The 13,787-nt window shown below is 39.7% G+C and overlaps 1 protein-coding gene across 2 annotated transcripts; it reads right to left on the bottom strand.

The window, feature by feature from the left end:
- Positions 1–8,010: 8,010 nt before the first annotated feature.
- LOC115189996 (low affinity immunoglobulin gamma Fc region receptor II-a-like) lies at positions 8,011–12,625 on the bottom strand. Of its 2 annotated transcripts, XM_029748526.1 has the most exons (12): positions 12,547–12,625; positions 11,389–11,430; positions 11,013–11,236; positions 10,634–10,912; positions 10,274–10,522; positions 9,584–9,700; positions 9,436–9,460; positions 9,255–9,352; positions 8,570–8,650; positions 8,394–8,474; positions 8,194–8,292; positions 8,011–8,036 (listed from the first exon to the last, which is right to left on the bottom strand). In XM_029748526.1, the coding sequence occupies exons 3-12, from the start codon at positions 11,119–11,121 to the stop codon at positions 8,029–8,031; spliced, it is 1,146 nt and encodes a 381-aa protein (XP_029604386.1). In that variant the 5' UTR covers positions 11,122–11,236; positions 11,389–11,430; positions 12,547–12,625; the 3' UTR covers positions 8,011–8,028. The 2 variants fall into 2 exon arrangements, 1 of the variants encoding a protein (XP_029604386.1); XR_003877085.1 differs by lacking the exons at positions 8,011–8,036; positions 8,194–8,292 and having other exon boundaries at positions 8,455–8,474; positions 8,570–9,093.
- Positions 12,626–13,787: the final 1,162 nt, after the last annotated feature.

The following is a 13,787-nucleotide window of genomic DNA, read 5'->3' as shown; positions in this document are numbered from 1 at the left end:
AAAGTTTTCTTTACTGACCATAATTTTCACTTGTCTGACCGCTTGCATGATGACGAGTTTCTCACACGACTGGCCTATCTGGGTGATGTTTTTTCTCGCCTGAATGATCTGAATCTAGGATTACAGGGACTCTCCGCAAAAATGTTCAATGTGCTGGACAAAATTGAGTCTATGATCAAGAAGTTGGAGCTCCTCTCTGTCTGCATTAACAAGGACAACACACAGGTATTTTCATCATTGTATGATTTTTTGTGTGCTAATAAACTCAAGCTTACGGACAATGCCAAATGTGATATAGCGAAGCACCTGAGTGACTTGGGTGCGCAATTACGCAGGTATTTTCCCGAAACAGATAGCACAAACAGCTAGATTCGTTATCCCTTTCATGCCCTGCCTCCAGTCCACTTACCGATAACTGAACAAGAGAGCCTCATTGAAATTTCAAAATGCAGTTCTGTGAAAAATGTATTTAATCAGAAGCCATTTCTGGATTGGGCTGCTCTCAGAGTATCCTGCCTTGGCAAATCGCGCTGTTAAGACACTGAGGACCTTTGCAACCACGTACCTATGTGAGAGTGTATTCTCGGCCCTTACTAGCATGGCAACTAAATATAGCCACAGACTGTGTGTGGAAAATGATTTAAGACTGAGACTCTCCAAAACAACCCAACATTGCAGAGTTATGTGCTTCCTTTCAAGCATACCCTTCTCATTAACCTGTGGTGAGTTATTCACAATTTTTGATGAACAAATAAGGTTTTATTTGTAAGATGGTTAAATAAAGAGCAAAATGATTGATTATTATTGTATTATTATTTGGTGCCATTGCCCTATATTAGCTCTTTATCACTTCCATGAGCCGGGTTTTGAGAAAAACTCACTCTTATTCTTATCATTAATAAATGTATCGTATAGTGTGTGTGTGGCAGGCTTACAATGATGGCAAAAAACAACATTTGAGAGTGCGCTGACCCTGGTGCTAGAGGGGGTACGCAGCTGGAGTTTGAATGTTTGAAGGGGTACGGGACTATAAAAAGTTTGGGAACCACTGGTGTAGACCAATTAGGGTTTCCAATCTCTCCAAAATAATGTGGTGATCGATGATGTCAAAAGCAGCACTCAGGTCTAGGAGCACGAGGACAGATGCAGAGCCTTGGTCTGACACCATTAAAATGTAATTTACCACCTTCACGAGTGCAGTCTCAGTGCTATGATGGGGTCTAAAACCACACTAAAGCATTTCATATACATTATATTTCTTCAAGTAGGCAGTGAGTTGCTGTGCAACAGATTTCTCTAAAATGTATGAGTGGAATGTTAGACTCGATATCGGCTGATAGTTTTTTATGTTTTCAGGGTCAAGGTTTGGCTTTTTCCAGAGAGGCTTTATCACTGCCACTTTTAGTGAGTTTGGTACACATCTGTTGGATAGGGCGCCATTTATTATGTTCAACATACGAGGGCCAAGCACGGGAAGTAGCTCTTTCAGTAGTTTAGTTGGAATAGGGTCCAGTATGCAGCTTGAGGGTTTATGGGCCATGACTATTTTAATAAATGTGTCGAGATAGGATTAAAAAACTTGATTGACTCTATTGATCCTAGGTCCTGGCAGTTCTGTGCAGACTCAGGACAACTGAGCTTTGGAGAAATATGAAGATTCAAAGAGTCCGTAATTTGCTTTCTGATGATCATCATCTTTTCATCGAAGAAGTTCATGAATTCATCACTGCTGAAGCAAAAACCATCCTCTCTTGTTGAATGCTGATGTTTAGTTTAGCTGTCAACTCTTGTCATTTTAATCCGTTTCACATTTGCTAGCTACCTTTTAGATCGAAGCCCAAATAGAATGATAAAAGATAAGATGATAGAAGCCCATCTCCTACTGTAAATAACCTACACACTGTGTGTGTGTGTAGCCAGCCAGCCAGGTAGAAAAATGGCAGAAAAATAAAAGACGGACATCAGAGTATTTTTCAGTACACCAAAACGTAAAGAACCCTAGTAGCCTAATATCTCAAAGACTAGTTGATAAAATGTTCATAAGAAAGAAATGAAATTCTAATGGAAATGTTTCACAATGATGTCATTAGGCAGAGCAGGCAACAGATGGCACACAGACAGCAGAGTTGGGGACAGATATGCAGGGACAGACTGGCAGAGACGGAGTCTCAGGTAAGTTTGTTGAGTCTTTGTTTGGCAACATTATGAAAGGTTCTCAATTTTTTTGACTTGTAAAATAGGAACATAATTGGAAAATGCCATGGATACCCCCACTCTCAACTTAAACTGGTGACTGAACTAAGATTTGTTAAAGGCAATGGTATTGCTGTTGTGAGTAGTTGTGTAGTTTTGGGTACCGGTAGTTAGGAGTACGGCAAACACCTTATTTCTTTGGTTCCTCAATATACATTTACCATATTACAATGTAGGCTATGTGTTACAGCACTACTTTTGGTGTCCCCCTCAGGAATTGCTCTTGAGAAAATTTCATGTAATTGTCCCCCCCAAAGTTGATATCAGATTTTTGCCCCTGGATGTGGCATGTAAACCAGGAGTTTCAGACCAGTGTGTTAGGGTGTAACTCGGCCCTCAAAGGCTTTAAGATATTTGTAATGAGTTTAATTTAAAGATAACATATTCACTTAGACTCTCCCTTGGTAAAGGCTATAGTACTGAAAACCATTCAATACAACAATCATGTCTCTGTCACTAACAAATACAGTCATGGGTGGTAATTACAATTCACTCTAAATGCAAGGCACTCAACATATTAAAGGTATAAAAAAAATAATAATCTGTGAACGGCATATTTTTGGGAATTAATTGAATTCTATCTGGTTATTGGCACAGACATCAATGCCATGTTGGACATGAGGACAAATCAAATAAGAACAACTACAATTCACATTTAACAAAGGCTCTACAGCAAATGCTCTCTGATTACAACCTCATTGATGCCTGGCGAGCACATAATCCTAATGCAAAATAGTACACTTTCTATTCACAGGCATAAATCAACCTCACTAATCAATGTAATACTATTAACTACAACATTTTCTTTAATCTAGAAAATAGAAATTTGACATATGAGCTTGTCTATATCACCACGCCTACTACACATTTCAGAATCTCCTAATTGTAACCAGGGAAGTCAGTTAAGAACAAATTCTTAATTTCAATGACGGCCTAGGAACATTGGGTTAACTGCCTTGTTCAGGGGCAGAACGACAGATTTTTACCTTGTCAGCTCGGGGATTCAATCTTGCAACCTTTCGGTTACTAGTCCAACACTCTAACCACTAGGCTACCTGCCGCCCTACCATAAATGAACCCTACCATAGCCATACCACCAGGAGAAAGACAACTGGAAAATTTGATGGATATTTAACAAAGCATGGTGAGTAAGGTCAGTATAATACCACAATACCTGTGTTATAGTGTAAAGATCATCAGCCATGGTTATGGATATAAATAAGAATGATGTCAAAATAGGATACAAAAATGGTGATAACAGCCTACTGTGAACCTTCAGAGTGATAGTCTTACTGTCAATCTGACCTTTGTCCCCTTCACCTGTAAGTAGAAAATCCCCTGAGTCTTGCAGTGTCAGTTCTCTGACTGTTAAACTGAAGTTTTTGGTGCTCATCTTTAGTCTCCCCTCAAACTGGGATCCAGGTGAATATACAACTTCTGAGATGAATTCTGCAATATCTTTTCCCATATACTTCCACACCAAGGATTTGAAATGTTCCCTCTCTAAGCCTGCCAGCAGCTCCACGGAGTCCCCCACTCTCTTGTTGATTATCAGAGGAACACCTACACCTGAAACACACAAATACACACGTTATTCTGACATCAATCAATGGTTGCACACTATATTACATATTATTCATGTAGTACAATGTAGCAAGTGTTGTAGTTACTCATTGTTACACTGTAATACTTGTAACAGTGTGACTGCAATACTTGTTACAGTGTGTCTACATGAATAATTACACAATAATAAACTGCAATGCAAAGTCCTACCTAATCAATAATAGATTATAATGGATTGGATTTATATAGCACATTTCCAGGTTTCATTTATGCTGTACGTGGCACTTTACATATTATAACCTTATATCTTTACGTATCTGAGTGTGTGGGTCATTTTTGACTTCATTAAAGTCCCCTCCTCCCCCACATTCAGTAGAACAGGATGAGATGACAGGAAAAGAGAAGTGGAGGTGGATCTGATAACCTCTCCTCAGCACATAAGAACAAATACCAATGTGTTTACTGTGTAATTATTCACCAGAAATGCATAATATACTGCATGGGCAACATTATAATTACATATCAGTCTGAAGTAATGTTTTATAAACCCTTACACTAAAAAATGTCAATGAATTAAGAAAAAAATAAAGTTACAGTTCATTGATGTATTAAAGACGTAACTGCAGTTATCCTAGTCTGGCAATGTATCATATTATGTAATAGAAACAATAATTTGATACAGTCCCATATCGCCTTAAGTTTAATGAATGACAGCCATTAGGCACAGGGTCATAAGATCTGTTGCGTTCTAGAAGTACTGCAACAGCTGCTGATCCAACCACACCATTGGCACTCATTCAAAACTGCAGAATACATACATCATGACATGTTCCTGAATATATGTATTATGTAGGTGTTAGCAAACAGTAATAAAGCAAAATATTCTAAATATCCAACCAATCACTGATGACTTGGCATTCTACAGTCAACACACACCATGTAGAGACCAACAATGACGTTAGAGAAAGCTGACGGTTTTCATTACTTTATCATGCAAGCATGCACATGCAATAGATCCTGTTTGGGGATGATTCTACCCTCTTGTTTTCACATTAGAATTAGGAGACCGTTGAAAAGACCCTAAGCAGCCAACTGACTAAAGTCAGTATGTGGTTATCCATTTAGGCAAGACAGAATGGGTCCTGTTTGGTTCCAAACACAAAGTGAAAAACTCTCCAACTTCTCAGTCAAGTTTAATGGTGTGGCGATGAAGGAAAACTTCACTGTTTCATACATTGGGATGTGAACTGGACCAACACATGACATGCGAACTTGTGGCTCTGAAGGCCATTGGGTATGTTCTCTCCAGGACAAAGTTCCTGGGAAGGGTAGCCAAGTTCCTGGATAGAGAGACTATGAGGACCCTGGCAACATCTCTGATACAGTGCCACTATGACTATGTTTGTATCTCATGCTTCAGTGGCATAACAACAAATCTGAAGGACAAACTTCAAACGGCCCAAAACAAACTAATGAGAATTATACTCAAGCTCAGCCATAGAGACGCACGTTGGTCCTAATCATTTCAGGGAACTGAACTGGCTTCCAGTTGATCTGGTGGTGGTGCAGATTAAACTGTTGATGGTTTTTAAAGTGATACATGACCTTTCCCCAGTTACCTGTCTGGTTATTTTAATTTCATTAGAGACTCTCATAGCCATCACACCAGAGCAAGTGTTGGCAATACGAGACAGCTGCTCTATAGGTGTCACGCCTGCCCCCGCTCCCCAGCATTACGCACTCCTGCCACCATCATTACTCAACCTCATCCAGCGATTATTGGACTCAGCTGGACTCAGTCATTTATGTCATTACCTCCCCTATATCTGTCTGGTTCCCCGCTCTATTCCCTGCTGCAGCATTGATTGTCATGTCCTTGTTTTCCCGTGTGCTGACGCTGTGCCTGTCTTGTTTCATGTCTGTTAATTAAATGTTCAACTCCCCGTACCTGCTTCTCGACTCCAGCCTCGGTCGTTACAATAGGAGCATGGCTGGAAGAAGCTATTTACTTAACACTGGTGCAGTGGAATGGTGTACCAAACCATATTAAAACCATGAATAAGCTAGGGAGTTTTATGATTAACCTTAAGAAACTGTGCAAGAAAGAATAATTGTTTCAATGCTTTTACGGTTTCCTCCCTATTAATGAGACATATTTGAGATATATTGTGTTTTCATGTTACCTTGTGTATTTTTTTGTTTTCAAGAGGACCACAATGGGGATACGTTTTTTAACCTGTTTGTGTCATCCTCGTTGCGGTTTTATTGTGTTTAAAATGTTCAAATAAATAAAAATAGTTACAAAACTTACCATAGTGGAGGTTAGAGAGTAGGAGAAGCCGTATTTCCTGTTTGGAGAAGCAGGAGAAGGGACCATCAGACATCTCTTTAAGGTGTTGACTGTTTCCTCTGGCTGTATGTCCTTATCTATCACTGTCACTGATAGCTAGCGGTTGACTATCCAAAACACACAGAGAAGAAAGAGGAGAAGGAGCAGAGACTTCCTTTTGATGAGGGCTGCTGTTCTATATACAATTCCTGAATGTTAGCTGAAAAGGAAGTCACATTCTATAGTTGCTCTCTGAAAATAACCCTTCACACTCGTTAGACAATGAGACGTGTGTGGGTTTGGGGTCTGTCACTCTGTTGATCAGTCTGATGGTGGTGGTTTAGGAGCATGTGTTTCCTAGCTGCTGCTGGTTGTGTGGTTAATGGTCATGGTGTTTCACAGATACCGGTAGCTTTGTTACTTTATGAGCAGACCACTCAATGTTGCAGAGAAAGAGAAAGTAGGGAGATTGATAGAGAGACAGAGACAGAGAGAAAGAAGGACAAAGAGCGAGGGGGGAGAGAGTGTGTGGGGGGGGTTAGAGAGAGAGAGAGTGAGAGCAAAAATGTCATAACAGTGTCTGTGCAGTTTCATCTTGGCTTCATATGCCTGCAGAAGTGTTTGCATGACTTCTTTTGCATGCTCATAGGTCAGTGTGACTGAGGGACATGAAACACCTGACAACTTTTTCGGAAGGTGGTTTGTCCCAGGTTACTGACAGAGGCCCCCCTTCTACGTTTAAGGTAACATCTTGTGGTGATGTCACTTCCTGTGACTGTTTCTCAGGAGCAGTGACAATGACCTGGCTGGCTGCCGGCTGTCTGTCTGACCACATAGACATAAACACATAGACACAGAAACCCCATAACTGGAACAGTGACCTTCCAGACCATGCAGGGACACTCAAAAAAGCAGTCAGTCATACATCACTAATTTCATTATTCGTCGTGACCTGTCTGTAGGATGAGGAGGCAATATGGGAGAATTGGTAGTCATTCATACGTAGGTTACTAGATCCTCAGAACTCCTGCATAGTATATGACATCATAAAACTGAGAAGAACTGTTCTTTTCAGGCACACTCTTCCCCAAAAAGTCATTCTGAAAATCTCAGTGGGGCTTCAGCTGATGGGGTACGACATTTGAACTTTGCTCTTGGGGCATTTACATTTACATTTACGTCATTTAGCAGACACTCTTATCCAGAGCAACTTACACATTTTATGTTATATTCTTCAAGACTCAATGGGTAGATATAATTAAGTCCAAAAATGGATGCAGAAATTCCAGATCGCCCTTTAACTCACACATTGTGGAGCCTGAGATCTATACTAGGCTGAAAGAAGTTTTGATCAAATTAGGTTGTATGGAAAAGTTGATGACGATGACAATATCCATTTACTGTAAGAAAGCACTCATGCCATCCGGTGGATAAAAAATGGTTTATTAAAGAAGCACAATGCAAAGATATTGTAAAAGTACAGGCCGTTAGAAGAAAATGTGAATAATACTTTTTGGGAAATTCATAAACAAATATGTTATTCTATCATCTGAATAAATCAACAATAAAACTCAATAGAAAGCAGATACAATTGCTGTAGCTGCATATAATATGCATCATCATTGCACCATATAGTAAAAAAAGAGAAGCTTTTACAGTGAAACACTGTAAAACCATGCTTAAATACAATAAAATAAGAACTCCTTAATGTACAAGGTGTTATTGCGTATGTGTTTGTGCATGTGTGTGTTTGCTTGTGTGTGTTGAGCGTACAAAATCCATGTTCCGGGTTCCTTCTGCTCCTCTGATGGTCTGTCCTTCCATCCTTCCATCCCTCCAACCCTCTTTCCCTCCACCCTTCCATCCCTCCATCCCTCCATCCCTCAAGTATCTGCAACATATCACCACACAAAGTTGTTTAGGACATGCAGTCAAAGAGACATACTTTAAATAGATACATTATACTTTGATATCAGAGCATTAGTTCCATATTAGTATCATATTAAGTATTAATAGCATATGGCTATTAGTCTAACCTGGGGCTGTACCTGGCTTCACTTGAGAATAGACTGAATCTGCCTCAGATGGGGTTGCTGTTTCTTTAAGGTCAACCTCAGCATAGGTCACATCAACAGGTCCAGTTGCTGCTGAAAATGTACATTTCCAGTCAACAAATTAAGGAATTAGCTTATTCTGCATCTTTTTTGAAACTCCAAAAACACACATTTAGATTTCACTGACTGCCAACCTGTAGAATGGGTTTCACCTGTGGTCTTCCCTGTCTTGACCTCAGAATAGACTGGATTTTCTTTTGGATCAGCTGTCATTTCTTAGGAGGAGAGAATTTGTACGTTTTTATCAAATTTGATGAGGAAAAAAACACCGGCACAATTTGTATTCGTTTATGTGATAGTTGAGAATTACTTTTCTTTTTCTTGTCCAACTTTTTGAGTTGAATCTGGGCGTACATCACATCACTTGATCCAGCAGTAGCAGCACCAGCATCTGCAATATACAGGTAATACACTAATATCTCTACTTAATGTTAGTATGCTAGTAATATTAAACATATGAAGAACAACAGCAACAACAACTCTATACTGTTTTCATGCTAAATTTAACATACAGGTAGCCTAGTGGTTAGTAACCAAAAGGTTGCTGGGCCAGTAACCCAAAGGATGCTGGATCGAAACCTTGAGTAGACAAGGTAAAAATCTGCCGTTCTGCAACTGAGCAAAGCAGTTAACCCACTGTTCCCCAGGCGCCGAAGACATGGATGTCGATTAAGGCAGCCCAACCGCACCTCTCTGAAACGGAGGGGTTAGGTTAAATGCGGAAGACACATTTCATTTGAAGGCATTCAGTTGTACAACTGACTAGGTATCCCCCTTTCCCTTTCCCAGTACCATTGTCAGAGGGAGTGATTGTATCATAGATGTTAGCGCCACCTGTTGGTCAAAGAAGAGAGAGAAAGATTAATAGGTTGGTTTTCCTCAGCTTGATAAGGGACATAGAGTACAGTAACATGTATGTAAAGTGAATGGTGAAGAGTCAGTATGTGAAGTTACAGAGAGGGGAGAGTGACAGTGGTCTGGGATGAGAGACTGACCATGCTGCAGATTATTATACCCAGCATCAGGAGCCTGGCCCTGGGTAGATCCTTGGTCCTGTTGGGGGTCCAGGTTGTTCCTCTGGGGCTGGTGGGGCCTACAGGGAGAGAGATACTCATGAAACACAGATTATATTTGACTGTATGATAAGCAACGTAGTTGAATGACAGGTGTACTCACCAGAGTATTCTGTTGCAACAGGAACCTGTAATGAGAAATGTATAATATTAAACTGTATCAAGTCGTTAATGTTTTAAACTTTTGTAATTAGACGTCTTTCTCCTAAACATGAACCAAAAAGTTGAATGAGAATTGATAAAAGTCTCACCTTCGGCTTTTTTATATCGACACAGCAGTACCAGGAGAATGGCCAGTAGAACACCAGCAACAACCAGGCCCACAACCACTCCTACTAGGACAAATGTAGAGGGTCCAGGAGTTACACCTGGAGAGAGAACAGCAAATCACTATCAGGTTCTGAGGTAGTTGTAGAAAATAAATAAAGTAGTGGACAAAGTGAACATATATTTGACAACTGACTTGAGATCAGATGACCAGCCTGAGCTTGCAACTCCAAACCTACAGAATGCTTTTTAACACTACAAATGACTGATAACCACAGATATTACCCTCATGCATTGTGTTCCACCACCCGCCAACCCCTCTTTTTACACTACTGCTACTCTCTGTTCATCATATATGCATAGTCACTTTAACCATACCTACATGTACATACTACCTCAATAAGCATGACTAACCGGTGTCTGTATATAGCCTTGCAACTCTTACTTTCAAATGTCATTTTACTGTTGTTTTATTTCTTTACTTACCTACACACACACATACACACACACACACACACACACACATACCTTTTTTCGCACTATTGGTTAAAGCCTAGAAGTAAGCATTTCACTGTAAGGTCTACTACACCTGTTGAATTCGGCGCACGTGACAAATAAACTTTGATTTGATTTGATATTTTGAAAAGGTCATGTGACCCTGAACGTTTTCTCACCTCTCACTGTCACCCAGCTCTCTGGTGACTCTCCTTCATTAGATTTACACTTATAGAAGCCTTCATCTGACTTGGATACTGCAGGGATGGTCATCTCTCCTGTGGTCTCATTCCTGATGAGTACTCCATCTTTGTAGAAATCAACCTTGGGGTCCGGGTTTGTTTCCTGATATCTATTTGAACAGCTCAGAGTCACAGAGTCTCCCTCAGTTACGGGATAGGCAGGGCTCTCCAAGATCAGAGGGCCAACTGTGTAACATAACATATCAATAAAACTGTAAATCTGGAGTGCAGAATTGGACATCATTGTCATACATTGTAATGTAAAAAAGGTTAATGAATGTTGTACAACAGACGTACCATCCACTGTGATGTTGACAGCATTACTGTACTCTCCTGATCCAGACTCACACCAGTACACTCCACTGCCCTTTTTACGTGTGGACCTGATGGTACATGTGGACCCTGCTATTGATCCCCAGTTAGAGACACACTCTGACTCCACTGCTTTCTCTCTGTATCTCTTCAGTCTCCATCCAGTAGAGTTCCTCTTCTCCTCACAGCTTAGTGAGAGAGACTTTGATGTAAAGTGTTGAGTTCTGTTAGGTCTTATTTTGAGAGACACTGAAGGTTGCGGATCTGAAACAAAGAGTGACATAGTCAAAGGTATACAGTAGTTATATATACACATGATGGTGATTTAAATATGATTAAATGCAGTTTCAATGCAGTTAGTTACCTCCTGACCAGAAAAACTGAGGTTCACTGTAGAATGTGTCATAGACTGGGTCTCCTCTCCTCTCCCATAGACTGGGTCTCCTCTCCTCTCTACATATTCCTTGCGCCATTTGTATTCCCAGTCAGTGACTTCTCCCCTCTGTATGTTACATCTGAGAGTGACAGACTCTCCACTGAATACCTGGGAGGATGTGGGGTATATGGTCATAACAGCCTTTGCCCTTCCTGCACAAAATATAACCAGCATGATACAATTGTTTTTTTGCGACACTCAAAACACAAAATATGTCTTGTCAAAAGAAGCTTTAAAAATTACAAATAAAACATTTGATGAAGCATTAAGAGATGGAGGCTTGATCAAGTGTTCAAATATTTACCATCATCTTCAGAGTGTCCAGAGTAGATGTGTGTACTCAGCACTACAACAAAGAAAGTCACATTGCTCCAATATTAGCTTGAAATAAATAACACCACGCCATATGCATGTTACTGATTACCAAATCCATCCTGTGCTTTATTTTAAAGGTGCAATCTATGATTTCTACACACATTTTTTAACTTTTAAATTAATCTTAGGCATTTCTTCTCGAAGAGTATAAATGTTAATTCCCTCAAAACTGTCTTATCCCACCATATACCAAAATATATGGTTATTTTATGACAATTATTGTAAACAATGTAGATGAATGAATTTCCTTAGCCCCTTCCCTCAGCCATATACAACAAAAAGTGTCAGGGTGGCCATTTTGTGGGAGTTTGAATTACGGACTGCAGCTTTAAATGGCCGCTGACTTCCTATGTTCTGCACACAGAGAGAGACCAAAAACACCAAAACACCACTCGTTAATCTCTTAACACAGTTTACTATAACTGTAGCGAAGGAACCCTCAACCATTTACAATAATCACAACTTGATACAACAACACATCCAACAAATTTTGCATTTTATATTCATTGTCATTGACAGCACATTTTGCAACCATTGAGTTAGCACCACTCTTTAGTTCCTGAGTAATGACTTGGTTAAATGCACACCATCACACTAACCAGGTCTGCATGGCATCGGCTATACAAGCTCAGGTTCTCACAGTGATGCAACATCAATGTAGGGTGGTCACTTTCTTTCTTCATATCTACACCATATTTGCTGCAATTTCCTTTGAGTGCCATTTACTAATATTTTCCCAATAAGGGCTAAAATAAACAAAGCTAAAGCATGAAACTGTCTTCATTTCGATTAATGTCTTATTCCTTTTTCCCTTAAATTCTTAGTAAATGAGGAAATTAGTGTTCATAAACAAACACACTAACTCAGTACTTACATAGTAGCAAACAGAGCAAGGTGTGCTCCATTCTGTCCCCACAGACAAGTGATTTTCTCTACAACTACAGTCCTTCTAACAAACCCCTCTACTTCCTAAATGATGACAGTCTGCTTAGATCATGCCACTTCACCGTACACAGAAAAACAGAGAGAAATATTCTTGAGAAATGTAAAAATAGATCGATACGTAAGTGTAGGACTTTCCTCAAACCTTTGCTCAGTTGTCAGGTGGCAAGCCAAGCCAGCTTATCTCTGTTGGGGCACAATGGAAATGGACATCTCCAGCCACCCCTCGCATCTCTCTCTCTCTCTCTCTCTCTCACACACACACACCCACACACACACACACACACACACACACACACACACACACACACACCACACCTCAGATGGTTCTGTTATGAGTAATACATTTAGTTAGCTACTGTCTACATATATATGTTTGTTATTGTGTTGTATTTCAATTTGTCTGTATACAGTATGTGATGTGTATCAGGTCTATTGTTCATGTACTGTATTATGTGTGTGTTGTTTGTGTGAGTGATGGTGTTTGTGTGTGTGTGTGTTGTGTGGCTTGTTTGTGTGTGTGTATATTGTTTGTTTGTCTATTGTTTATTTTAGTCATTATTTGTTTTACTTTTTTCACTTGATTTTCTTTTTGTAAATTATTTGTTTTACTTATTTATTAATATATTTTTATATACATTATATTTATTTTTTTGTGTGTATTTTCTTAAAACCGCGTTGTTGGTTAAGGGCTTGTAAGTAAGCACTTCACTGTTGTATTCGGCGCATGTGACAAATAACTTTAGATTTATTTGCATTATTTATTACCACTGACCAGAGATGGGAGGAGTTTCAAAGCTGTAACTGGGGAACTGGGTTTCCAGGTTAAAGTCTAGAGTTTCATTCAGCTTCACATCATTACATGTTGAATACATTAATCTATTTTCTTTAACTATTTACCTCTAAAAATATCTAAGTGGTTTGTTGTAGAGTATGGGACACATATACAACATGTGTGAAGAAACCAAGAGAAAGGTTACAGGGGAAAGCAGTTACAGACTTCACCTTTAGTTGGTATGCTATGGTAAACATCTGGGGTTTCTTATCGCACCCTTCATGGACAGGCTTGTAACTACTCCACAGTCTTGTGGATCACAATATCAAAACTAATCAATCAAATTTATTTTTAAAGCCCTTTTTAAATCAGCAGATGTCACCAAGTGCTACACAGAAACCCAGCCTAAAACACCAAACAGCAAGCAATGCAGATGTAGAAACACGGTGGCTAGGAAAAACTCTAGAGAGGAACCAGGCTCTGAGGTGTGGCCAGACCTCTTCTGGCTGTGCCGGGTGGAGATTATGTAACGGTTGTCGTCTGGAATGGAGGACCAAAACGCAGCAGGAATGTGGATGCTCATCTTGATTTATTTTTAAATAAAGTGAACA

Source organism: Salmo trutta, unplaced genomic scaffold, assembly GCF_901001165.1.
Source record: "Salmo trutta unplaced genomic scaffold, fSalTru1.1, whole genome shotgun sequence".
In the NCBI taxonomy this organism is placed as follows: Eukaryota; Metazoa; Chordata; class Actinopteri; order Salmoniformes; family Salmonidae; genus Salmo; species Salmo trutta.
Note: the sequence above shows the minus strand (reverse complement) of the source record. Positions and strands in the feature narration are given on the sequence as shown.